Source organism: Vanessa cardui, chromosome 25 (genome assembly GCF_905220365.1).
Source record: "Vanessa cardui chromosome 25, ilVanCard2.1, whole genome shotgun sequence".
NCBI lineage: Eukaryota > Metazoa > Arthropoda > Insecta > Lepidoptera > Nymphalidae > Vanessa > Vanessa cardui.
Window position 1 is genome coordinate 6,257,751 of NC_061147.1, and position 25,854 is coordinate 6,283,604.

Sequence of the window (25,854 nt, forward strand, 5' to 3'; positions counted from 1 at the left end):
GAACCGGGCGAAGGCTACAAATTACCTTGTATTATTCAGGCGCGTGTTTCGAATTGTTTTTGTAATCTCTTGTTAACTAAATGTTATTATTTATATTGTGACTAGCTGTGTACACTTTTTATATGAACATCATTACATAGTATAAAACAAAGTCGCTTACCGCTGTCTGTCCCTACGTATACAATTGATTTTGATGCGGTTTTTTCTTAATAGATAGAGTGATTCGAGATGACGGTTTTTGTATATTACATAGACAACATAGTAAAATAATAATGATAATTTTAGAAGTTTCTAGTGTGATGTCGTAAATAAACAAATTCGGTAGAATATTTAGTATTATTGACCTATGTCAGATCTTGTAATGGGCACTTTTTGGAGGTAACGCTTTGTGCAGACCCATCTTGATAAGTAGCAATCATCCGCAAACAGTAATACTTAGTATTATTGTGTTCCAGTTTAAAGGGTAATTGAGTCAAAGTACAGGCACAAGGGGACATCCTAGTGCCCAATGTTGGTGGCGCATTGGCGATGTTCTTACATCAGACATTTAATATTTCTTGAAGTGTCAATGTAATAAAGTAAGGGGTGACCACTTATAATGAAATTTTTGACAGTCTACGTATTTTAAATAAAAATATTTAAAGTTACAGAATTTTTATACAATATGTATAACAAGTTTATTTTTCCAATTTCAACAGAATATCACACAGATTTAAACGCTATTTTTATGTAAATATATAGTATGATAAGGTAACTAAAATCTTACCTCGAATGATGCGTGAAGAGGTCTGCCTTGGAGTGGGGTGGGGGAACGAGCGCTGGGCCCAAACCGAGTCCCAGCCCGCCGCCCAGCGTTGGGGAGAATCGATATAATTCACTGTAACAACGGAAAAGTTTACAATTATATTTTATGAACGCATGGCATTGGAATGCAAGTGAATTGAATTTTCCTTGTGATGCTGAAGAATTCGTAAACGCCGATAGCGTAGTGCGTAAAACAATTGAATATTAAGTAAAGATTGTGTATTTATGCTTGATTTCGTTCTTGTTTGTGAAGGAAAACATCGTGAGGAACCCTGCATGTATTGAATGAAAACTGGGTACATGTGTTCTAGCAAATCGTATTGGACCATTTGGTGTAATAAGTGGCCCCTATCCACCTATTTGGTAGCGTAATGTAATGAGCTTATAACATTTTCCTAAAACAGTGCCCAGCTGAGTTTACGAACTTTTTAAGTACTTTTAATTCATAAAATCAGACCATATTAAAATATACATTTAAAATTGAATGGATTTACGTTACAATAAATGTTACGAAATCGTTCGCTAAATTAAGAAGTCTTGTAATGACTGCAATTATTTCGTTATCGCTACGAATCAGCAGACAGATGTTCCTGATAAAACAATGTAAATGTAATATTTAATGTTTTCCTGGAAAGTTATCTATAAATTGCAATAATAATTGTTGTTCATGTCAATAAGCTGATCGCGATATGCAATAATTGATTTCTGAACGATTTACTGATGCTCCTTTTTTGTATTTAGTAATTAAAATTTTCGTAGATTAAGATTGCTAAATATTTCTAACAAGTATGCATTAAGTTCTGTGTTTTTTATATTTACATTCATATTTAGTCCATAGGCAAAGATCATTTAACATGCGTCTGTTATATATTTTTTATTTATATAGCTTTTATACCCAGATTTGGGGTATAGTATATATTATAAATGTTAATAGTGGTAGGACATACCTTGATAGACTAGAACTGGTGATGGGCAGAGATGTAGGGTACGGACTTCGGAAGCCACTTGCCGCCGAGGATATAGGATACATACTTGGAGTGTGCCTGAAATTATAAAAAAAAATTAAAACCTTATAAATAGTAGTTAAGGTCTAATTAGATATTCAAGGCGCGATTGTGTAAAACTGTCAATTTTACAACTTAGGATTGAGTAAGAACTTATTGACTCAATTCCCAAAAAATAATTATTTTACTTCCGAAGCAGGATTTGAACCCGGACCATCGGCAAAATTAACGTTCTTGTAAACTAGCCGTGCGATCGACAATATTAATTTATTATATTATAAATAAAAAATAAATGATAATTTATATACGTAACTGTAATTATAACTCTTTTATTTAAAAGTATCAAATGTATGAATAAGTATAATATTGTATACGTACCACGAGGCCGCAACCTGCGACATCTCAGGACTGAGCATGGGGTAAGGGTAGGTACCCCCTGGGAAGGGGTACATTGGGGTCCGCGCGAGACCTGCCGCTGAAACAAATATAATTATTTTAGGTAACATGCAGAGACATACTTGGTAGGTGAGCTTTTTGAGCTTGTATTTTATGCGCTGTGTAATAGTCACATGGTATACTCAAAATCAAAATCAAAATCAAAGTATACTTTATTCAAGTGGGCTTTTACAAGCACTTTTGAATCGTCATTTAACAATTAAGTGAAGCTACCACCGTGTGCATATCATAACTCAAGATAAATTAACAAAATGATCCTTATAAAGATAAAAAATAGGATATAATTTTGTCTGAATTATAACATTTGAATATGACTTCATTTCGACTTACCCAACTTGGAGTCTAGCTGATACGGAGGTGGGATGCCCATGTGTGCTGGAGGAGGCTGTCCCAGTTCTCCACCGGGACAGAACAGTGATAATCCACCACCAGCTGATAAGCCCATCTTGCCAGTCTGCAACAAAAACATATTACGTAAATAAGTATTGTATTTATTAAACATTCTTATTTAAACTAACGGTTCTTTTGGGAGACATTTTGTTTGTAATGTCAAAATCTTTAAATATGTCATAATTACGAAAACCGAAGTTTCTTTGTTTTCGAATAACAAACATTTTATACCAGAGAACTTTTTAAACAACCGTATAGTGGTGTTGTTCTACATTTGTTTTTATTTCTGTTAAAAGTGAATTAAATAGTACCACCAGCTTTGTTTGTATATGTTTAAATTAACTGTCAAACATGTCGTAAAAAGTCAAAGTAAATAGTGGCCAATCGTTAGCCACTAAGTATACGCACACTAGTAAAGTAGTATGACGTATGGCGAGTGTGTGCGTAGCTGTTACTATGATAATAAGTTGGTCATTTGTTTTAGATATTTTGTAGTGCGACAAAAGTCTCGATGTATAAATAATCTCAGGACACCAGCAATAACTATTCATCTGTTAAATTATATTAACGTAAATCATGATGTATTTTACAATTTATCTTTTCAGACGATGTCTGTGTAACGAGATCCTTTTACTGTTCTGTTATGTGTATAAAGGCCAGAAGGAGCGACCATATTTTGAAATAAGAACTCGTTTCAAATTTAATGTCAAATCTAAATGTACCGTCCTATGATACAAAATGAACAAGATAAAAGGCTCTGAAAATACATTTCAACACACGAACAAAACCGAGGGAGTGTGCAAGACGCGTCATTAGCAAGTAAATTGGCGCCGGTACCGTATAAATTTCGTCCTACCCTCCCGCCCAATTATGCAAAATGGCGCCCGACGAGGGCCATTCAACCGCGTCGTACTTCCGAGTGTCTCACCTCTAATTAAACTGGATCTTCTTTTCAGCACTTTATTATGCGAAATAAACGACAGGATCACTGGTGACACGTAGGCGTAAATTAATTATGGTGTTTCCACTAGAATCCCTGAATGGTAGTGTTTTGTGTGATTTTATTCGCTTTTGAATATCAACTTCTATTTATGCTACATAAAAGTTGCAGTCCGAGCGCTTCAGCTAAAAACATATTATACCCCGTGACTTTTACTTTTGAATCGTTGGAAATAATTTTTCTCGCTTCTTTTATTAATGTTGTTTTTGTATATATACAAAAAATAAAACAGGTTTAGATTCTTTGGATTTGAACTATGATGAAAAACCGAGTAAATTGTATGAAGACGACAATAATGTTGTCCACTTCAAAGCTGAACAAACGTAAAAGTACTAATACTAAAGCTCAATAAACCAGTTTTAAACATTTCAAGTCTCTTAAAACCATTTTAAAAGCGAACTCACTGACAATTCCTTAAGCGATCCTTCACATTCGAGCAGGAACTGCTTATTAAGACAATAATTACCACGAACAAAGAGTCCCCACTAATTAATAATAAAACACGCACAAACAAAGCCCTCCATTCACGCTCGGGACAGCGGATAAAAAAAAACAAAAAGAGAAAAAATAACCGAAACGGTGGTCGAAAAGCCTCAACATGCGAGGACGAACAAAAAGAGCCCATAGACAATGATGACAGTCGAGACGCATAATGCGGGAGCAGAGCGCGTTCTTAATTTGAAAATATTTCCATAATAAGATTTGTCTATGGCGCGACCGGTAACAAAAGATACCGAGCTGGCTTTGTTCAACTGACAGCTCGTAATAATTTAAAAAAATTAAATCACGCAATTACGCGGGCGAGCTATCGCAGCGCAAGAGTTCGCTAGTTATTAGCTAAACAACTTTTCTCGTTAAAACTTGCATTTTTGAAATTAGTAGGTTCGCGTCGCCTTTTCAGCTCTTCGCGTGTATTGAGAAGGTTCCTAATGAAGGCCAGGTAGAGTGGCCAGCTATTGAAGGTACGTCGAGAGGGTAGTTATTGAAGGCGCATGAAAGCGCCGCGTGACGTCACCGCCACTCAAGCGACAAGCTCCAGTCGCTAATTGGAACTCGTGGCGATAGGACGCGAGAAATGTTGCCTCAATCGACTAATACTTCAAAATTGAATAGGTTTGTTAACGAGCGGCCGGCTGAATGTTGCGAATGGAGTCGAGTGCTTGGTTAGCATTCGCTAACTACCTTATACGTACGTCTATTTTTTATTCCCTTTTAAAATTGAAGCCTCAAAGTTTTATGATTATTATAATACGGAGGCAATAACGGTATTCTAGATGGCCGTCGATGTCACGAGATTTCAGTTCAAAATGGAATTTCACGAGATCGCGGACTCTGAACGGCCTCACACTAGCGCAGCGAGAACACCCCTTTAGTTCACCAATGCGAACGAAGTAGGGCGTAATATCTTGAGAGTTCGCCCCCAGGGTAGTGGGCGTGGAAATAGGATGCTGCGTTGCTATGACAACCATGTGTAGGGGCGAGCGTTCACGTGCTCCACTGTGGTGTGGGTGCAGGGAGGGAGCTGTGTTAGTGTGCGTTTAGGCTGGCGTCGGGCGACCTTGGAAGTTTCGGTCTAGTTATAGTTGCATTTCTCTTTTTATGCAGGACAAAGTCACCAAAGCGTTAACCTTGACAATCACAACTATATTTTTAGACTTCTGGTTTCAAATGTTTCTGTTTTTATTTTATTTAAAATGTTAAAAAATATATTCCAGTGGGGATTTTATTAGAGATTATTTTGCAATTTATTAATCAAGTAATCTTGAAAAATCTGTACACCCTCGACGGTTTTCCAGATCATTTCTCACACATTTCCGTCATTGGTCCTTTAAGCCGGATGTGAGCGCCGCCGGAATCTTATAACGAGAAAAGCGCCGAATATATTTTATACGTTCTTTGTTGAAAGAAGCCTTTATAATATAATGAAAGTCTAAATTCGTATTATTTACAATATAAGAATATTTGTAATAACACCATAGGTATACGTATTTTTTTGTCCAATAGTTTTTTTTACAGTTGAATAAAACTTTTATTAAAAAATATATATCACTACTTGCATAGAATATAATGTAATACATTAACTAATAAAATATAGTCATTAACTTGATTGTACCCTTAAAATATAAGGGTAGGAAAAATCTAATGCTTAAATTTTCGAGGGCAGAATATTCAAATCTACAAATCGGGGTGGGTACTTAGGGCAGGGGTTGTTGACCTTTTTCCGGAGGCTGGCATGCGGAGATCGACACAGATATATATGTATATAATGGTAGATATAGAGAAAATGGATAAGATATTAAGATTATTATTTATAAAATGAAAACATGGAAAAAAACTACCGAACCCATTTTGGATGAAATTTTACAATAATATAGGTTATACATCTGAATAAAACAATGGCTGCAATTTAAAAAGATTTTATGTAACTTGCTCAAAATATAACGATACATATCAAGTACTCGTGCGAAGCCGGGTAGGATCGCTAGTGTTTATATAATGAAAGCTGATGAAGCATAATAATAAATTTTCGAAAACGTGAAATTTAAACGTAATATTAAAAAAAAAATAACATCCGAAATTCGAATACAAATGTGGAAAAAGTTCAGTCACACGACTTTCCTTAAAACGTATGTTTCAAACATTCCTAGCTAATATTTCGTTCCCATTCATTCATTCAAGATGCCCTTCAGTCTCGTGTTCTCGTCATTAGTTGTACACCTAGTCTAGATGCTAGACGCTAAGTTAGCTATTTGCGTCTTTCTGCAGGGCGTCTGGCTACGGGGCACACTCGACGGTTAGTGGATGCTGTAATAATGCCAATTGTTCTTGACCTGTTGTTTTTAAAGGGAATATTTATTTTCTGACATTTATAATATCATTCATTTACTTTAAAAAACTACTAATTGATATTATCAAAAAATATAATCAGTTGTATAATATATCAGATGTGCCCGTGGCGTAAAATTATTTTACATACAATTCAAAGTCTAAATACTCCCTATTATATCAGCTAACTGCCAGTGAAAGTCCCGTCAAAATCGGTCCAGCTATTCAAGAGATTAGCCGGAACAAACGGACAAAAATTGTAAAAATATAATCATTTGGTGTATATATACATAAATTTATAACCGACTAATACTTACAAATAATATCACATGAATTATTAAATCCCTAAATTAATTTGATAATTAATAACTGATAATAAAAAAAATGAAAATTAAGGCAATTTTCAATGTTCAAACATTTGAAATACATAAGCTATAATAGTAATACTATTTAACTTGTATCATAAAATCAACTAACATATATTAAGACTTACGAAAACAAAATATAAAAAAGAACCAATAATGCCTTTTTTATATAAATTGAACATCTTCACCCGTAGTAAAATGTTTTAATCAATACGGCTCGGCGTTTCCAGGCAAATGCATATCCTGGCTGAGGGAAGGGTATGCCAATTATGTTTTTGACGGCGAACGGAGCCTCGGAATCGGAAGAGTTTTCGGTTATATATAGACCTTTATTAATTTACCTAAAGTTTGTTTTTTTAAATTCAAATGTTTCTAATTTTATCAATATCATAGTATTTTTAAATGGTGGAAAAGTAACTACCGATTTTCTTGCCGGTTGTTCTTGGTAGAACCTACTACCCGAACTGGTGGTAGCTTCACGTAAAAAAGCCTACATGAATAAAGTATATTTTGATTTTTGATTTTATCAATATTTATTATACGACTTACCTATATGATAAAATTATCTTAAGGTTTTTATTTAACTAAATTGTAAGTGTTCATTATGCCTGATTTTGTTCTTCCGTATTTTTTTTCTTTCAGTCGTTGAGATCTCTGTGAGTGATAAGACCGCCATTGCGAGCTTCAACTTTTTTGTTTACATTGCAATAAAGAATATATAAATAATTAAGGCGAGGATTCTGTATGGATTGAAGGAATAATCTCGAGAACTACTGGTGCGATTTAATTATTTATCATTGCATCTGTATAATTATTGATACGACTAAGAAACGGTATAGTAATCATAATGGAAAACAATTGTGGAAAAACGTATGAAATTTATTACGAGTAAAAAAGTCTGATATATCAGAATTTTAATCTTTATTAATATAAAATGCGCAAATTACTTTTTATATTTTTTACGCATTAACATTTGAACTACTCAACTGATCCGTATTTAATTATTCGTACACGTTTTCAGGGACTTTCCCTACACGTAAAGCTAACTTATCTATACTATTTTTGTAAATACGATAGTAACTCTCCTTCTTTCACTACTGAAGCGAATTTCATGATATTTTATATGAAAGATTGAACTCCAAGGGTATAGGTTTTTATTTTTTAGAAGATGAACAACCTCGAATACACAAAGTCTGATAACAAGTATTCCTTCATAAATGCCATCAGGTGTCACATATATAAATAACAAGTTTAACATCCCCTAATATAAACTTATCCGAACGTTAAAATGAAAGCAATCAAACTATTCGCCTTGACACACCTAACCCGTGCCCATTAATCTCAATACGTTACCGCCACTGAGTCACTGTGACTCAGAGCTCTAAGTATTATTCGGTAGACACTCCGTGCTTGACACGATCGTGGTATATTTAATCTCTACTTATAGTTTCACTATAAGTCTCTAATAATATAAAATAATAACAGCCTGTAAATTTGTCACATCTGGTAAAGGTCTCCTCTCCCTTTGAGGAGAAGGAAGGATAGGACATATTCCACCACGCTGCTGTACGGGTAGATGAATTTAAACTAATATTGTTAAGAGGTACAATTTATAAGTTTGTATGCAAAATCCAATTATTGCTGATTGTTGTAAAATATATATATGTATAATTGTTATTTATTAAAAACTGCACCCGTGTAAAGTCAGGTCGCTAGTTAATTATATTTCAATGAATTGTCGTCAATATCATATTTCACTTATTTATTACGATCGAATTCGACATTCGAGTTGGTACAGAATAAGCTCACAGATTCTTAGTAAAATATGCATAATATAATATTTTGATAACATTGTTTTGAGACACGATACTGTGTGCAACGAAATAACTATGAAGTAATGTGTCTTGTCGCAAATTTAATTAACCATTAATTGAATTAATGAACGAACGAATGAATGATTGAGTGATTTATTATTAACTGAAAAGGATATACATTATTTATTAGCACTTATATAGGATTAAACTAATCCTGTGCTAGTAATTACTTTATAACATTAATTTATAATACATTAAATAGATGATATATTAAACTTAACAATTTAATTTGAAATTAAAGATATTCATATATAACAGAGTCTCGTCCCAGTGTTTGTTGGAAAAACAAAATAACTTGAACCGGTATTAACGGTTCAGAGTGTCACATACGATATTTCTTTATCTTTTATTGTCAAGTTTTCTCCATGTAAAGTATTTTAGATGCGCGCGCGCCGAATATCCTCGCCATATCGCGCGCTCCTGACATTACGACCATTATATGAATCTCCCCGGAATATCTTTCGACGATATGAGAAATGTATTCTAAGTGTTTATATTTAGAGTTCAAATTAGGAAAGCATTTCTGAGCTTTAAATTTTAATGCGTCTCAACGATTGTCTCCGCGGCTAATCGTAAAAATTCTTCAGCGAGGGTTTCAATTACGGACACTATGGGACACAGTGTCGTTTCGCTTCGATAGTCTTACGGGGCGCGTGTGAATGACGATGCGCTGAGTTCGAGAATGGAAAACGTATTTAGTGTCATCCTTTCTTGTTCTTTCTTTAACGTACGTGTTGCTATCTCGACTCGGACAGCCGGCATTTCCGCTACGTCCGCTATTCGAGAATGATTTCGCGTGACGTTACACACACATACAAAAGATATATATAAATCTGTCCGATTACAAATATTAAATCAAATGTTCTTTTTTTAAATTATTGTTATCAATCATATTTATTGTGACTTTGTTTCATTTCATTATTATCCAAGACTTTTATTTTACAATTGTTTTTAAAATAATCATGTTACGGTATTAAATTGAATGTAATGATGGTCTTTTCAAATTGGCAAGAAGTGTTTCTTATCAGTTCAATGATTGATTATTTAGAACTAAAAAACATACGCATACATATATTAAAAGAAAAAACCAGTTAAACGTTTCCGATAATCAAGCTAGCGTTAAGAAAATAATAAGCTAACAACGTATAAAGACACTGGACATGCATTATTAATCATACAATGTGATTATGTTGTTAATACGCGAACCCCCTCTTTGATATCGTCGGGTTAATAAGATATAATCACGCGTACTAGATTAGAAAGTGTCGTCAAATAAGAAACGTTATTCTGGAAGGAAAGGGTTTATTTGTATAGGGACATATATTTTTTCTTTTATGATATAGTTTAGCATATGGGCCACCTAATGGTAAGTGGTCACCATCACTCATAGACAATGACGCTGTAAGAAATATTACAATTCCTTACATTGTCAATGTGCCAACCTTGGGAACTAAGATGCTATGTCCCTTGTGCCTGTAGTTACACTGGCTCACTCACCCTTCAAACCGGAACACAACAATACTGAGTGCAGTTATTTGGCAGTAGAATCACTGATAATATTATTTTAAACATGTAGTATTTATAAATAATCGACTTTCAAAATTGACTATCTCGCTATACTGGAATTTCAAATACGACGTATTTGACATTGTTGAAGAAATTAATCCCAAAAATACCTTCTCAATAGGTGAAAAGACATAACAAATACAGCTACAATTTAACTCAAAAATGAAATCAAATGCATTAAGTCTATCAAATACATTTAAATTAATATACATCCCGCCCGAGTCTTCTAGCTCCATGGTTTTTTATTGTGTAAATAATCTCGTGTACAGTAATTTGCCTCATTTACAAAAAGAAGTTTTTTTTTACAAAAAAAAAATTAATTAACAGTTCATAAAATGAATTTGATTTGGATTTTTTTTTTAATAATATTCAAGGAACAATAATAAGTCCGCGGGGCCATGTCGTGACAGATAGTGTTTTATAGACACACATTTAATAAGCAAACTGTAATTAATGTAAACGACACGTCAAATGGTTAATACAGGGTTGTACGACGGCGTTTGTAGAAGGGTTAGATTTGAAAATATGTCGCTAAGTGCTGATGGACGACATCAATTCCATTTTATCCTGTCATTAGAATGGAAAACGTTTGATATAATTAGTGACAACGTTTGAAGAACACAATCTGAATCGATGGAGAATTCTACGTATGGTGACCACCACTCGGGAAAAAGAGATTAGGACGTTCCTGGATCACAATTTGTTTGGAAGGAAGTAAGAAGACTGAGAGAAACAGTCGAAGAGGAACCAATCAGGAACCTTTTGTTCAGCAGTCTTGTACAGGTTGGTAAGAATCTTAAGATTCTAGATTGAAACGTGGACATGTCGATTACGATGTTACTGAACCAGAATTTGTTTGGGAGGAAGTAGGAAGTCTAAGAGAATCAGATGTTATCGAACCAGTCGAAATGGAGCCTTTTGGTCAACAGTCTTGTAAAAGTTGGGTGTATATTTTTAGATTCTTGATTTAAATGAAGGACATGTTGATATGGGAACCCCCGGAATATAGGGGACACTTTCGCGTCAATCGAGCCTTCCATATTCTATTTACAAATAATATAATAAGTGCGTGTTGATTAAACAATCGTCATCAGTGTTACATTACTGACGTAAATAATATAGTATAAAGTTTTAAGAAAAGACAAAAATAACCCTTAAAAAACTTCATAAATGATCAAAGTATCGGCGTTTAAATTGAAGAGTTTAACCCTTTAAATTATAACGTGAAATTCCATTTTTATACTAGCTACATCGTTCTCAATTTCCAACGTAATAAACAGATGGGGTTAAATCTGCAGTTGACGTCGCCCGCAGCGAGACTTCAAAGGAAAAATAAATGTATGAATTGTTTAGCGAAAATACAGCCGCAGGCAGGCCCTTCCGACCTGCGATTATGTAAAATTCGGTTGTTATTTTGTATTTCGGAATATCGGAAGGTGTATGTAACTATGTACTGAAGGATAGTTTATATGTTATGTCAGTAAATGTGTGCTATTTTGGTGGTAAATATTTAACACTGGCTTCATAGAAAGGGATTATATACAACGTTTAGATTGAAAGAATAAATATAAAATGAAAATTCTTTTTTTTTTCTAGCTAGGATACTTGAAATTCTTTGCTTTTTCCTACTATAATATGGATGTTTTATACATGTAAACCTTCTTCTTTCTGTTCATTGATGAAAACTTCATTAAATACCGTTGCATAGTTTATAAGATCTAAGCGTACGAACGGCGGGAAGCGACGTTTTTTTAAACTTACATAGTTCTTAAGCATGTCTCGAATGCGAAATGTAATTTTTCCTTGTAGTTGAAAATGACATTTAGTATACGATAGTTTAATATTGTATTTCTTTCGGATATATCGTTTTTTTTTTATAATGACTATAAATTTTTACGATTATATTAATAATATTTGATTTTTTTTTTAATAAATACAAAAATAACCTGTCAATTTCATATCGAACCATTAAATGGAAAAGTATAAGTATCTGTTGCGAACATCAAAAGGAAAAAGTAATGCGCGGTACTGACGCGACATTTCGCTGTAAAATATTAACTGGGGTCGGACCCGCCCCCACGGGTTAATACAGGTTAAAACATTTATTCCCTTTATACTAGTACGATTGTACGGAATTATGTGACTTAACTTACGGAAATTTTCTGTGTAAGATTTTTTTTGTCTTAATGTGTCATTTTTTTTTTATCTTTATGTGACCCGTATTTGTTTAACGGGTATTCAGGATGAAATACTTCGTTATTCTGACGTAATGTTGATGACTATAAACAAATATCTTGATATAATTTTCTTACAGCAGAGCCAGTAGTGATTTAAAAATACAAAGTTAAGTTTAGTCTTAAATAGTTTTAAAACAAATTGTAGGTTTCATTCATGAAAAAAGTAGGGTTTTAGAACTGTATCTTCTATCAATTAGGAAGTGAAATAAATTTTCTTATAAAACAGACAATAATCAGTCTCAGTAAATAAGAAGACGGAAGAGAGCATTAATTCATTTAAAAAACTGTTTTATCCTTGTTAGTAGGACATAAAATTTCTGATACGGTTGACAACCCTAAATGGGAAAACTTAAAGAAATATACCATAGATTTAAAACATACAAATTAATGTGCTTTAAGATACTATATAGAGCAGACTCATGTCTAGAAGTTAGGGTTGTCGCTTACATTAAAACAGTATATTGTCAACATAAAACATAGTACAGGTCAGGTATAAAAAGAGTTAGATGTTTAATTTTATTCAGTGATCTTATATTTAAAACGACAGTTTATTTATTATTGTTAATCTATCTTACAATTTAAAAATTAAATAAAAGTCTTTTAAGATAACTAAGTTAACAGCAAAATTTTAAAAAAGAATAATTTAATATATTTTCTTAGTGATACTTGTTATCATTATGTTTCTCGAAAATAATTGTCTTAAATGTCTTAAATGAATTCAAAATAACAAAAATGTTCAAAGCGTCAACCCTACTTAATAAATTAGAGGCTAATTAATAGAAAGCTCATTCGCAATGACTAAGGCATCTAAATATACGCGTTACGTACACCAACGCCTTATCAAGTAAAAACCGTACCATAAAGTACGAATACGGTGGTACGCAATAAGTCTATTTTAATTACTAGCCGATATCGGCAGATTCCTGTCTTGCCTACTCGGGAGCTGTGCTCTACTACGTTGAGTGATGTGACACGTTTAGTTATCGATATCGATGGTATAACCGTTACTTTTATATAGGTTTTATTTTTATGTGACAATTTCTAAAACGTGTTAATCTTCAAATGCTGTTTTCAATTATTTTATAGGAATGCTGAATTGTATTCTTATCGTTGCTTAAATATTATGTATTTATTTTTTAATTGTCGATTTCAATCATAGAAATAAAAAGTAGGAACAATAATGTATGTTTTATACACTTAAAAGACATCTTTTTATGATACAATCACAATATACATTCTTCTGGTTTGTTACTTCAAAAGAAAACTGTTTTTATAACAATTATTCTGCTATAAAAGGAATCACACGTAAACGCAATCAAAAACGCGTCAAAATGTGTCCGAAACAGAAGCGATACTAATATCAGAGTGACTCGAAGATTAAAATTAATTAAATCACGTCGATATCGATACAATTAATTCAATCAACGTTCTAACACTATCTTACACAAACAAGACTCGATAACGAGGTGAAATATTCACATTGCGAGCTACACAATCGCCTTTATAGTCGTCTCCCTCGCACTTACAGAGTTAGACGTAGTTTGCGAGGGAAACGAAGAAGACGGCACGCGCCGGCGGCAAATACAAAGGGGTCGAGCTCTCTTTGATCTCGCCGCCGCGCGTGCGTACAGTGTGTTTAGGCGTGTGTGCGTGTATGCAGATGAGACGAGGCTGAGAATTTGATAATTGCAAAGATTTATAAGATTCGCTGAGGTCCGATGTCGTGACGTTAAAATTGATACACGACTTTAATTAATTTGTGACGTGATCTCGTTATTGTATTGACGGCATTTTATTGCATCCTCCGGTATTAAGTCTGTTTGTTTATGTAATTAAAGATACAGAACTGGTCGCAATTGATATATGATATATTATTAATTTACAATATAGTATGACGAATTTAAAACGATAACTCTTACAGCTTTTTTTAAATAATGCTTTATACTTACAGTCGAGGAAATGAATATCTGCCCCACTTGAATCCGCTACAACCCATTGGACTATTTTATTGAAATAGGTTCCAAACATCAAGAGGATTAGAAGGCGTTCCAATATTTACATTGTAAATAGTGTATGTGTGTGAGTGTATGTGTGAGTTTGTTAATGCATATCTTGTACATTAAAATAATTTGTTTTGAGAACATCCTTATTCTGTTTAATAAAAAATACCTTACAGTAGTATCATTCGATATAATTTCGTTAAGCTAAGAGGCAATTGCTCGCTAATGCGTTATGTAAAGTAACATTGTTACATCGACGGCTTAATTGATAACGAGATAACGGTAATCCTCGGTAATGGATCTCCGACACTTATCACTTCTTGCTTAGATTGAGTTTTAGTGTGAACTGTTTGGACTAATTGATCTGAGTAGTTATTAGTTCGACCGCTTTGTAAATCGTGACTTAAGTTCTAAATTAAAACATATCAAAATAAAATTATGTGACTTACATTTGATTTCATTGAAAACTAACATCATTTTTTATATACAAAAAACATACATAATTGAAAGATGATGTTGTCTTTGAAAAAAACTATATTTTGTAAATACTATATAATACGCTTGGCTTACAAGATAATGCTTAACTTTTAAAAAGTAATTAAATCACGATGCATGTGTTTATATACTGACATTGTTTATATATATTTTTTTATAAATAAATATTGGACAACATCACATATATTACTCTGATCCCAATGTAAGTAGCTAAAGCACTTGTGTTATGGAAAATCAGAAGTAACGACGGTATCAAATTATAATTGATTTATATTTTTCAAAAAAAAGTGAATTAGATAAAATAATCGTAATGTAATTCGCGTAATGTTTATAAGATTAAATTCGCGTATCACAGCGAGTGGAGCGAATAGAGCGAGTGGAGCTTTAAAACGGTATAATGCAATAAGAAAAACAAAAGCTAATGAAACAACATGACGTCAGTGGAGTCGTTGCTAATTTGAGTGGTTTCATTTTCAGTCAGCCATTGAAGTGTGTTTCTTTGCGAACAGCTCTCTCAGTGCACCATGAAGCCGGAAGAATTCAGTGGAATCACATCGGCCTTTTGTTAAATCGCGCGTCAAAAGCCTCCGAGGAATGCATACGAGTAAACATTACATGATTCTAGCGCGAAACTAAAGAGAAAAGAAAATTCGTAAGGCCCGATTTCCCTGTCCATTGTCGTTTATATATATTTTTTTCATCTTATTTAGCGCTTTGTCGGCGAGCCCTTTGAAGTCCTCCCCCCTCCCCCTCCTGGAGGGTGTTACAAATTGCGTCACGCTCGTATTTTGAAGCGTAAACATAGGTCGCTACTATGGGTTTGTACGAAAACATCGAAATGCCAAACACTCTTTATTACGCGAAATTTAAAAATAATGACAATTTTCATCTATAGTAACTTATGGTATAGCTTCTACTTTTGATATTTAACATTATCGCTCGTTTGTTTGAGAATTACCAAATTTAAATCAGCATAACTTGAAATTAGATACTATACACAAATACATAATTTTTTTTAAAGATAATTAAATTTTAAAATATATGATTTTGTAAAACATAGCTGATATAGATATAAGCAAAAGTTAAAATCCTGATCCATATTAGTAAATAATGAAATTGCTCTCGATACAAGTCACTCGGTTCTCGCTTTGAAACATAAAACAAATGGTACGGGTTCTTGTAATCTACGCGAATTTAGTGTAAAGCGGGCAGCGTGGGATTTGACAAGTTGGAATGTCAACAGTCGCTGACACGGAGCGTGCCGTCGTGAGCAAACTTGAAAAACATTTTCCCGAATATATTTTCTATTTTATATTCATACGAACAAAGCAACACTTCGATATTTGGTTTAATAAAATATTTCCCTTTTGGTTTCAACGAAACACTTTCTATGTAATTTTGATATTTATAAAACTAAAATTATTCCTAATTTTATTTATGAAATAACAGACAGATTAACGTCATTGTAGATTAAAACATTGTTATAATTATTTTTATTGTAGCACCTTCAATAAAAGAGTAGAAATGCAAATAAGAAAAAAATCTATAAACGTTGTTTTGCAATTATCGTAACGGTTGTAGACTTAAATTTCGGCCTAGCTCTCATTTACAAAGTATCTGTTGTGCAAAGGGCCTAGGAACGTCACTCTAAAATCTGATGACGTCATAAGCTACATGCTCGTCATTTTCGTCAATGTAGTTCTTATGTTTTTAATTTTAGGCGAAGTTAAGCTCTTCCTCGCCTAATTAAATTTACATATAGTCATATATAAAAATTTAAGTGTCTGTTTGTAACATTAAATTTACCGCTTTTTACTAAATGCGAAAAGATGCATACACGGTACACATACCAAAATAACATTTAATTAAATTCTTGTCTATCTAACTGTATGTTTGTTCCGACTAATCTCTAGAACAGCTGGACCAATTGTGATGGGATTTTCACTGGACATATTACGTCAGGTAATAATAAGGAGAGGCTACGATAATAACTTTATTGTTAAATTTAAACGTGCATGATGTCGCGAGAATGGATAGTATCATATAGTCATATATACATATCCTTACCGCAGAGTTATCAATCAACAAATAACGCGAACCACCAATCATCAATACAATAGTAAAAAAATCAAAAAACCGCAGAATTCGATAAAATTGCTTAAAATAAACACATGAATTATGCGAAAGCCGTGATAAATTCTGATGACCGCCATCAGCAGATTTGATGTTCGGAACGCAATAAATTAACCGAATTAATATATTTAACATTAATGGATTCGGTGTGACATTATTTATTAATTTAAAACACGCAGAGAAATGCGTCTTGTTTAGAAAGTCGATTTATATCAATCAAATATTCAAATACAATGCTGTTTAGCATGAGCTTATCGTCGAGATGTCACGAGAAAAATGCGGCTATATGGCACGGTGAGAATAATCGCGGGTCTCGATATATAATAATAATAATAATAATATGAGACAACATCTACATTACTCTGATCCCAATGTAAGTAGCTGAAGCACTTGTGTTATGGAAATCAGAAGTAACGACGGTACCACAAACACCCAGACCCAAGACAACATAGAAAACTAATGGTAATCTACATCGACTCGGCCGGGAATCGAACCCGGGACCTCAGAGTGGCGTACCCATGAAAACCGGTGTACACACCACTCAACCAGAGGTCGTATATAATTTAACTAGCGACCCGCCCCGGCTTCAATAATGATACTAAACATAATACAGAATTTGTTTATTTAGGACATCACATTAGAAATTATTATCAGTGTTTCTTTATTATATTGTCCAAGTATCATATACAAAAACCTTAATCTCAAATCACTCTATTCAAAAACCGCATCAAAATCCGTTGCATAGTTTCAAAGATTTAAGCCTACATATGGATATAGGGACTGAGAAAGCGACGTTGTTTTATACTACGTAATGATTATTACAATAATTTTATCCATCATAATAAACATTGGGATAAAATTGATTAAAGTTGTATTTACTTCTATCTTGTTTTTGATTGTAATTTTTATTTAAGTGTACCTTTGTTATATGTTAACAGTTATACAGAGAATAGCAACTACGACGAATTGCACTGAACTACTTTAATTAATATTATCACTTGTAATGTGCTAAGATCGAATACATCCAAAAACGTTTAAATATATTACATGAAAAAAGAATGATTGCAACACAGAAAGCAAAGTAAGAGTCTGCAAATGATCCACAACCGTTTGGAGATTCCAGGCTACTCCACTCTGGAGGTTTTCATCCGTTAGACTCCTCACGATTATCCTTCACCCAGGGGTGAACGCACGAGATGAAATATAAATATAAATTATGTAAATATCAATGAAATATTTAAAAGAAATATGGATTACAAATATATTTAAGACGTTTCGAATGTTTCAAAATAATGTGATTTATTCAACATCAATTCTGTCTTCTTAATAAAGTTGACGATAAATCCTTTTATTTTTACACCCACGGTATTTAATATAAACGAGATTAGTAGAATAAGCGAAAATATAAATCTAGTTTCTCAACAGCCAAAACCGTGACGCCTTTCAATAAATCATAAAAAAATATCAAAAAGTGTGAACTACACACGGTTTTTCATTGATAGTCAAAAACAAATAAAACTGAATTAAAAATACTTATTCGAATGTCTCGGCGTTGCTTCATTATTACCCATTAAATGGGCATATTAAGTTAATTAAATAAAAACTCAGCTAGAATAATATTTACAGCTGGATTTTATAAATGGTTGTCGACGTATAAAATAAACGATTTTACCAAATAATGGCCGCTAAATTTACATTATCTAATAAAAAAATACTTATTCAGAATAAGAATAACTTTATAATAAAAATATATCAATAAAAAAGAGAATCTAACCAAACAGACAAGGAACCGAATTGTCTGGAGCGGAAGAACTCGGTTGAACTGGGATGAAAGATGAGATGAAAACTGTTAATAAAAGGTACCATTTCATTGTACGCTTTCAAAAACTAACAGATACTGATATATAAACTATTTTCCTTCGCCCGCGTTTGAGTGTGATATATTTGTGACAAATTTCATTGATATCCGTTTTGCCATTCCGACGTCACAAAGAAACATCCATCCAAACTTTAGCGTATATCATATTAATAACAAGTAAGATTAAATGACGGATTCCTACAGAAAGTCAAGACGCATGTATCAAAAGTAGTTTTATTTGTATTTCGATTTTCAAAAGGATATGAAACTAAATGAACTCCAAAAGAACAAAAGATAAGCCGTAAAAAAGATTTAAGATTTTAGTGCAATATGTCATTGACCCAAAACATGAAACAATACTGGTCATTTATATAATATGGTTTGCATGTAAATTGTCAAACTCTCGGACCGTGTGTCTCGAAATAATCATAAATCTAGTGTAAAGCTCTTCAAAGCGAAATCTTAAATATGCATAAAAATGTCAAATGTAAAAATTGATGGCACTCGAGCATCGCTCCGAATTAATTTTAACGAATGATATACTTACAGACGACTCTGAAACAATTTGTAAAAATAAAATGTGAGGACAGAACGGATCGGTATATAAAATTTGTATTCAATTCTATTTGGTCTTAAAAAAATGTTCAATCATATTTGAGATCGTTAACCTTACATCGCTTTAAATTTGGTTCTTACTTTAACTAATCAATCTATAATTATAGTTTAATATGTGTCATTGTTGTCGTGACTTAATATAGCTATACTACGGTCGAATGTATTAAAGACAAGCTGTACCCGCGACCTTGTACGTGTTTGAATTTAACAAAACAAATATTATTGTAGCCTAAGTCCCTCCTTATTATACCAGTTATCTGCCAGTGACAGTCCCGTCAAAATCGGTCCAGCCGTTCCAAAGGTTAGCCAGAACAAACAGACAGATTGACAAAAATAATAAAAAATATTATTTTGGTATATGTACCGTGTATACTACATATGCATTGAGTAAAAAAGTGCTATTTAAATATTACAAACAGACACTCCAACTTTATTATATGTATAGATTACGTAGATTTAAACAAATGATCTTGGGGATATTAAACAGACAGATACAATGACAGCCAGCGACAATTGCACTCCAAGGATATAAAATGCATAGGAAACAGAAGATTCATTGTAATTTTATCGTGCTATAAATATTATGATTTCTTCAAATCTATGACGATATGAATTATTACAGTAAGAAGCAATAAACATTATACACATATCTTAAACTAGACTTGGATTTACGACTATTAAAATTCACAAATAGCTCCGTTCCAGTTTCAACTTACGAACTAAAATGTTAAAAACGAGAACAAAGTCTCCCGTTCATCCCGAGACATGATTACGAGCTCTTAGATTTTATGGAGGGTATAATAAAAACCGAAACTAGAAGCTTTTTTTAGATTAAACTGTTCAAGATTAGTTTTAAAAGAGAATCAAAGTTGATGTGCCACAATAAAGCAATCGCTAAACGCTTAAGAAATTATAAGAAGTGATAAATATAAGCGATAAGTGATTTAAACATAAAATATATGAGGTAGACTTTTCGCTAGCGTTGAAAGACCTTGATCAAAGCGGTCTGTGCTAGCGACAAGCCGTGACTTCGTGCAAATATAATATGTTAACGTTCGATGCCGTAACGTGATTTTGTTTTTAATTATAGCAGTATTATAATACAATAGTGTTACGTCAATTTGTTTGAAGTATTTTTAAGAAACCATTAATCCAAATTTATAACGTTTATTTATTCGTCGAGCGGATACTATCCGATTTTCGCAGTACTTAATGGATGATTCACTGACACATTGTTTAATGTATTACAATGGCTTGTCTATAAAATGAAATAAGAACCATGATTTGCTTAATGAAATAATACAACAGATTTCCTAAAAAAATTGAGTATGCCTATCGCATTATATTATTTGCATTTTAATCAAATCTTTACTAACAATAAATATATTTAAGGGACCCCTCAAGGCACTAACCTGGGTCCACTTTTCTACAATATAGCCGCAATAAAAAACTGTAACGACGGCAACGTCCCGCCTCGGATGAGTCGTTTAATTTACTAATTGGTCATTATTCTTCCACATAACGACCCAATTAGGTCCAATCAATCCCTGGTACATTATTTAATATTGAATATAATGTATTAAGTATATGACAGAACAGTGGAATTTACAACTTTTGATGTGCTATAAAGAAAAACTTGATCACTAAACAAGTCCGATAGGAAATAGTTTTAATAGTGGGCTGAGGATAAATTAACATTCGGAATACTTTCTAGAATAATCGATGGGAATTTGTATTCTTTGATAGCTTTAACGGTTTTTGGTTCTAGTATTACGTTATCTATATTCTGGCTGTTTATATTTATTGTAATGATGTTGTTTCATTGATTGGTTTTTATATGGCGCTTACGACTGTTTTATTTCTGATTATTTTCTATTTATCGAGAAATTTTATTCCTTATTTGAGATGCTTTTTTGCTTACATATTGATGATTAGCAAAACAATGTCTTTTTCCTCAGTAATAAATGGAAAAATATATAATATTTATTTACACGGGTGGTTTATTTTTCAAAAAACTACGTAATAATTCGAAATTTATTCAAGTTTACTAGTTTCGCTGATCCGGAATTGGTGATATGATAATAAAACACCATATGCGCACACGTCGACACAAGCATAAATCGTTTCTTTCGAGACCATTCTGTTTAGTTGTCTTACGAAGAGTATAGAAGGTTTAATACATTGGTAATATCAGAGAATGTTTTTGTTGTCCTCAGATATAGTGTCCTCATATACAACTTTCCAATAATTGAAATATTCATTAATTTTCAAAAAAATAGGAGATGTAAAATGCCTTGGTAGTTAGATTATTGGAATAATTTATTTTCGAAGTAGCTAACTATGGCTAAAACTATGTTTCCTTGTCCGTGTGTGGATTTTGTGACATCGCTTATTAATTCTACGTCGCTCTACGTTCTCATAGTTCTGCGGCGCGCGTATTTCGGAATCGTTTGATCTCGCCGCTTGCTTTAATGAGGCGGCCAGTATAGACGGCAACTAGTTCGAATTGTGTTCTGCCTACTGTCTGATTTGTTGACTTTTGGGAGGTGAGGTTTTGAATTTTGAATAGATTTAGGAAATCTAGGTCTAATAAAAAATGAAATTTAAATAAAGAGTAAATATAAAATTTAAATCTTCAAATTTATATTTAACTGGACTTCACAAATACATACATAATATAATTTTTAGAAAAATACGGATTTTTGTTTACTTTCACATTTCTGCATATAGAGTATAGACACAGTTGTCAGTAGGAATTAAGAATTAGTAAATATGTTAGAAAAAGATTATACATAATAACAATCAATAAAATATGAAATAACTATTAATTAATCCATGGTAAAACTTTTATCATTTAATAAAACTCCAAATCGTTTAGCTGAAAAGATTGCATTTGCTTATCAATGAAAATTGTCATTCGCACCCACACACTGACGCACGTATAGAATAAATACACGCGTTAATGCGTCAGAAGACTACCGAAATTTGATTGTTCGTTTTTTTATGAAATTTTAATACCACTCAACCAATTGTGGGTTTGAATTATTAGTGTATGTAAAAACTAAGCATTTTTAAAGAATAGTATATCAATGTTGTTCAAATTTTTAACACTTTACGTAGATTGTATAAAACAATAATAATTAGTAAGAAAAGTAGTGTAATACCACTATATTACTGAAGAAAGTTGGGCTGACATTAAAAAAACCTGAATCGAAATTGAAGTTAGTAAAATATTGAGCCCGGTGATGCTTAGCACCGAAAGATCACAGTGCCGTGCATTTGGAGAGGCTTATGTCCACCAGTGGACCAATGTGGGCTGCTGATGAGGCAAGGTACTGTGGTGAAGAAAAACATCCCAAGAAAATCAGTATTAAACCAAATTCTTTCTCCACGAGTGCCTTACTACCAATACTCAGAAACTTGGCTGTAATAAGCAATGAATTTTCTTAACCCTGAGAGGGCATTTTCCCAGACCATCACTCACTTTTTAAGCTTCAATATGAAGCTCATAATAACAAAAAAAATATATATCTATTTGTTAATATTCCATGTATTTGTTCGACTGTAATTGAACAATGTAATTAACAATTCATTCATTAAGACAATTAGATTATGATATGTTGCCAATTGAAATAAATTTCAGTTTAGTTAATTTTGGTATTTATATATCTAATTAAAGGTTTTGTCGTCCGCTGTCAATGTAGATATAAATTTAGTATCTACATTGTTTGAGGTTTTGGTAGAATTCCTATGATCAAAATAATCCAAATTATTTTCATAATACTTTCGAAAGTTTATATTGGTAAGTAATGAGAAATAGGTATATGAGGAAAAGTTAATATGTTTACTATACAGGAACACTCGCTTTGTAGATTCAAATATAAAATTTGTCTATCCTTTCATAGCTACAGTTCGTAAAGTTTTACTCGTTAAACAATCGTAATAGAGTACCCATGAACCTAAACTGACATTCAAAAAATTCGACAGTGAGAAATGAACAGTCTCTATACAAAACAATCTGCAATACAGCAGCTGAACCGTAACATTTACCGAAAAAAGAAATAAATAAATAGGAATAGCGCGACTTTTCATTTTGTTGGGGAAAAGCGAACAATGGGCGGGAAAAAAGCGGGAAAATTGCGCGTCACTCTGCCGTACCAATTTGTCAAACGGTCGCCGCAAGATGGCGGCGGCGGATGCGCGGCAACATGGCGGCTTCCGGCGGGGTTTAATTAAAAATGCGTCTCATTTTAGTCTCGCCGCGTTTAGGGAGCGTTAGACGAACTGTTTAACTAGTTTTTAATTGTAATGCCATTACTGTAAAGCTAAATTGTTCCTTGAAAATGTACACTAACCGGGAGGGACAGTGTAGTTCCATATATTTCCATTTATAGAAAAAATAAATCTCAGACCTGAATAAGTAATGTCATTTTATATTTTATATATTGCATTACAAATATTAAATGTGTAAACATCTCAGTACATTTCAAATAAAGCTTGCTACAATCCCAATCAATAGCATAAAAGGCTGTAAAAAAGTACGAAATTGAACGAGTCTGATTGGCTTCAAAATGTTCTGCAACCGAAAAGTAAAAATAAGAAACCGTAGGAAACAATTAAAAAAACAATAAGTGATATCTCATTCACAGCTAATGGCTCTATTGTTCGACTACGTTTATACTCTATGGTTCCTGTGGGAGTTTAAATTATTTTTTTTTTCATTTAATGATAGGCAGTGAAATAAAAAATTGTAGATTAAAAATATTTGTTTGTTTGATATCAAACGTTACTTTTATACTTTAAGATCAATATTGATTTTTTTTTTAATTCATTGTATTTGTAGAACGAAAATTATAGGGACGTATTATTTAATCAAAGAGAAGATATTATACAAACATTTAGCATATCAAGTGATTTCAAATGAAAATAGTTATTATGTAATAATAAAAACATTACTTGTCATGATATTTTACACAATACACAAGGAGCAACTTTTCAAGTCACAAAACAAAAGCGGTTTCAATTAAAAAGGTAGAAACGAAATAAAAATCCATCGAAGAGCAATAAAATTAATGCTATCAACATTTTCAAAATCACTTGACCTCCCACGAGATCATTAAGGCACCAAAATGTCGTATCCCATGCTCACCCCATAGCCAGCCACAAAAGGGAATTCATGTCAACGTACGAAAACAGCGCCATTTATATGACGAATAATAGAAAATACCCTCTATTAAAAAACAAGTGGGAATAAGTACAATAGGGATCGAACTTGGGCCCTTGCGATCCACTCCACGTTAGGGTTGCGCGTGACTTGAATTTTTAATAGATTTTTAAACATATTTACTTCGTCGTAGACATTCGGACGTAGGTGTTTTTCTATGTGTGAGATGAATATAAAGGTTCGTGTCATCTAGACATCCTTATACGCTATTTGGAGAATAAAAATCTCGACAGATAAAAATAACGTTTGAATCGACCATAGACTTGTTAAAATTAAATAATGTCACTCTGGTCACTGTCATGTCATGTATTTTCATAACATACTATGACAATCAATCAATAATTGTTTAATTTAAAAATGCAATCGTAAATTGTACCAGAAATGTTTTATTTTAATCAATCTGCCACCCCTGCCGTAAGTCTGCTTCCCTCGTAAAGCATCGAGTGTATCAATAGCTGTTGGATTTGTTTGAATTTGGTCTTATTAATTAACCAAATAAAATACTAGAGCGACCCGCCACGCAGGCACCCTATATTAATTACACACGGTAATACTATTTGTAACTAGCTGAAGCCACTTGATTGACTAGACAAATGAGAGAGAAATTAGTGATATGGACAAATTGAATCAGTTATGTTTCGAAATACAAAACTAGAGGTAGTCGAGGCGTAAAAAATAAATTTACTTTCTCATTTATAATTAAGTTGGGATTAACAAAATTATATAATATACGAAAAAGGTCCGTTTTTTTTGGAAAAGTTTGTTGATTGAATATGCAACTGCATAGAAAAGCAAACGGTCGTACTGTTCCTAAATTAAAACTACTAAAATTCAGGATTTTTTTTATACAATCTTTAATATATGCAAATGTGATTCTCTTAATTCGTATACACCAAAATGATTAAGCATCAATAATGATATCTTCGCCAAATTCTCTTTAATTCATATATTTTATTACGACGTGTAAATTTTTCATTCATTCAAATATTCTCAGTAAACGGCTCTTA

General features: G+C 32.7%; 1 protein-coding gene across 5 annotated transcripts in view; it reads right to left on the reverse strand.

Annotated features, from left to right (window-relative positions):
• The window catches only part of LOC124540396 (protein pangolin, isoforms A/H/I/S), a 148,311-nt gene that overhangs the window by 15,606 nt on the left and 106,851 nt on the right, over positions 1-25,854 (reverse strand). For all 5 annotated transcript variants that reach the window (XM_047117900.1, XM_047117899.1, XM_047117901.1 and 2 more), the window contains exons 5-8: positions 2,595-2,718; positions 2,187-2,283; positions 1,752-1,847; positions 767-877 (exon numbers count right to left, since the gene is read on the reverse strand). In XM_047117900.1, coding sequence (XP_046973856.1) covers positions 767-877; positions 1,752-1,847; positions 2,187-2,283; positions 2,595-2,718 — 428 coding nt within the window. The remainder of the gene's footprint in view (positions 1-766; positions 878-1,751; positions 1,848-2,186; positions 2,284-2,594; positions 2,719-25,854) is intronic.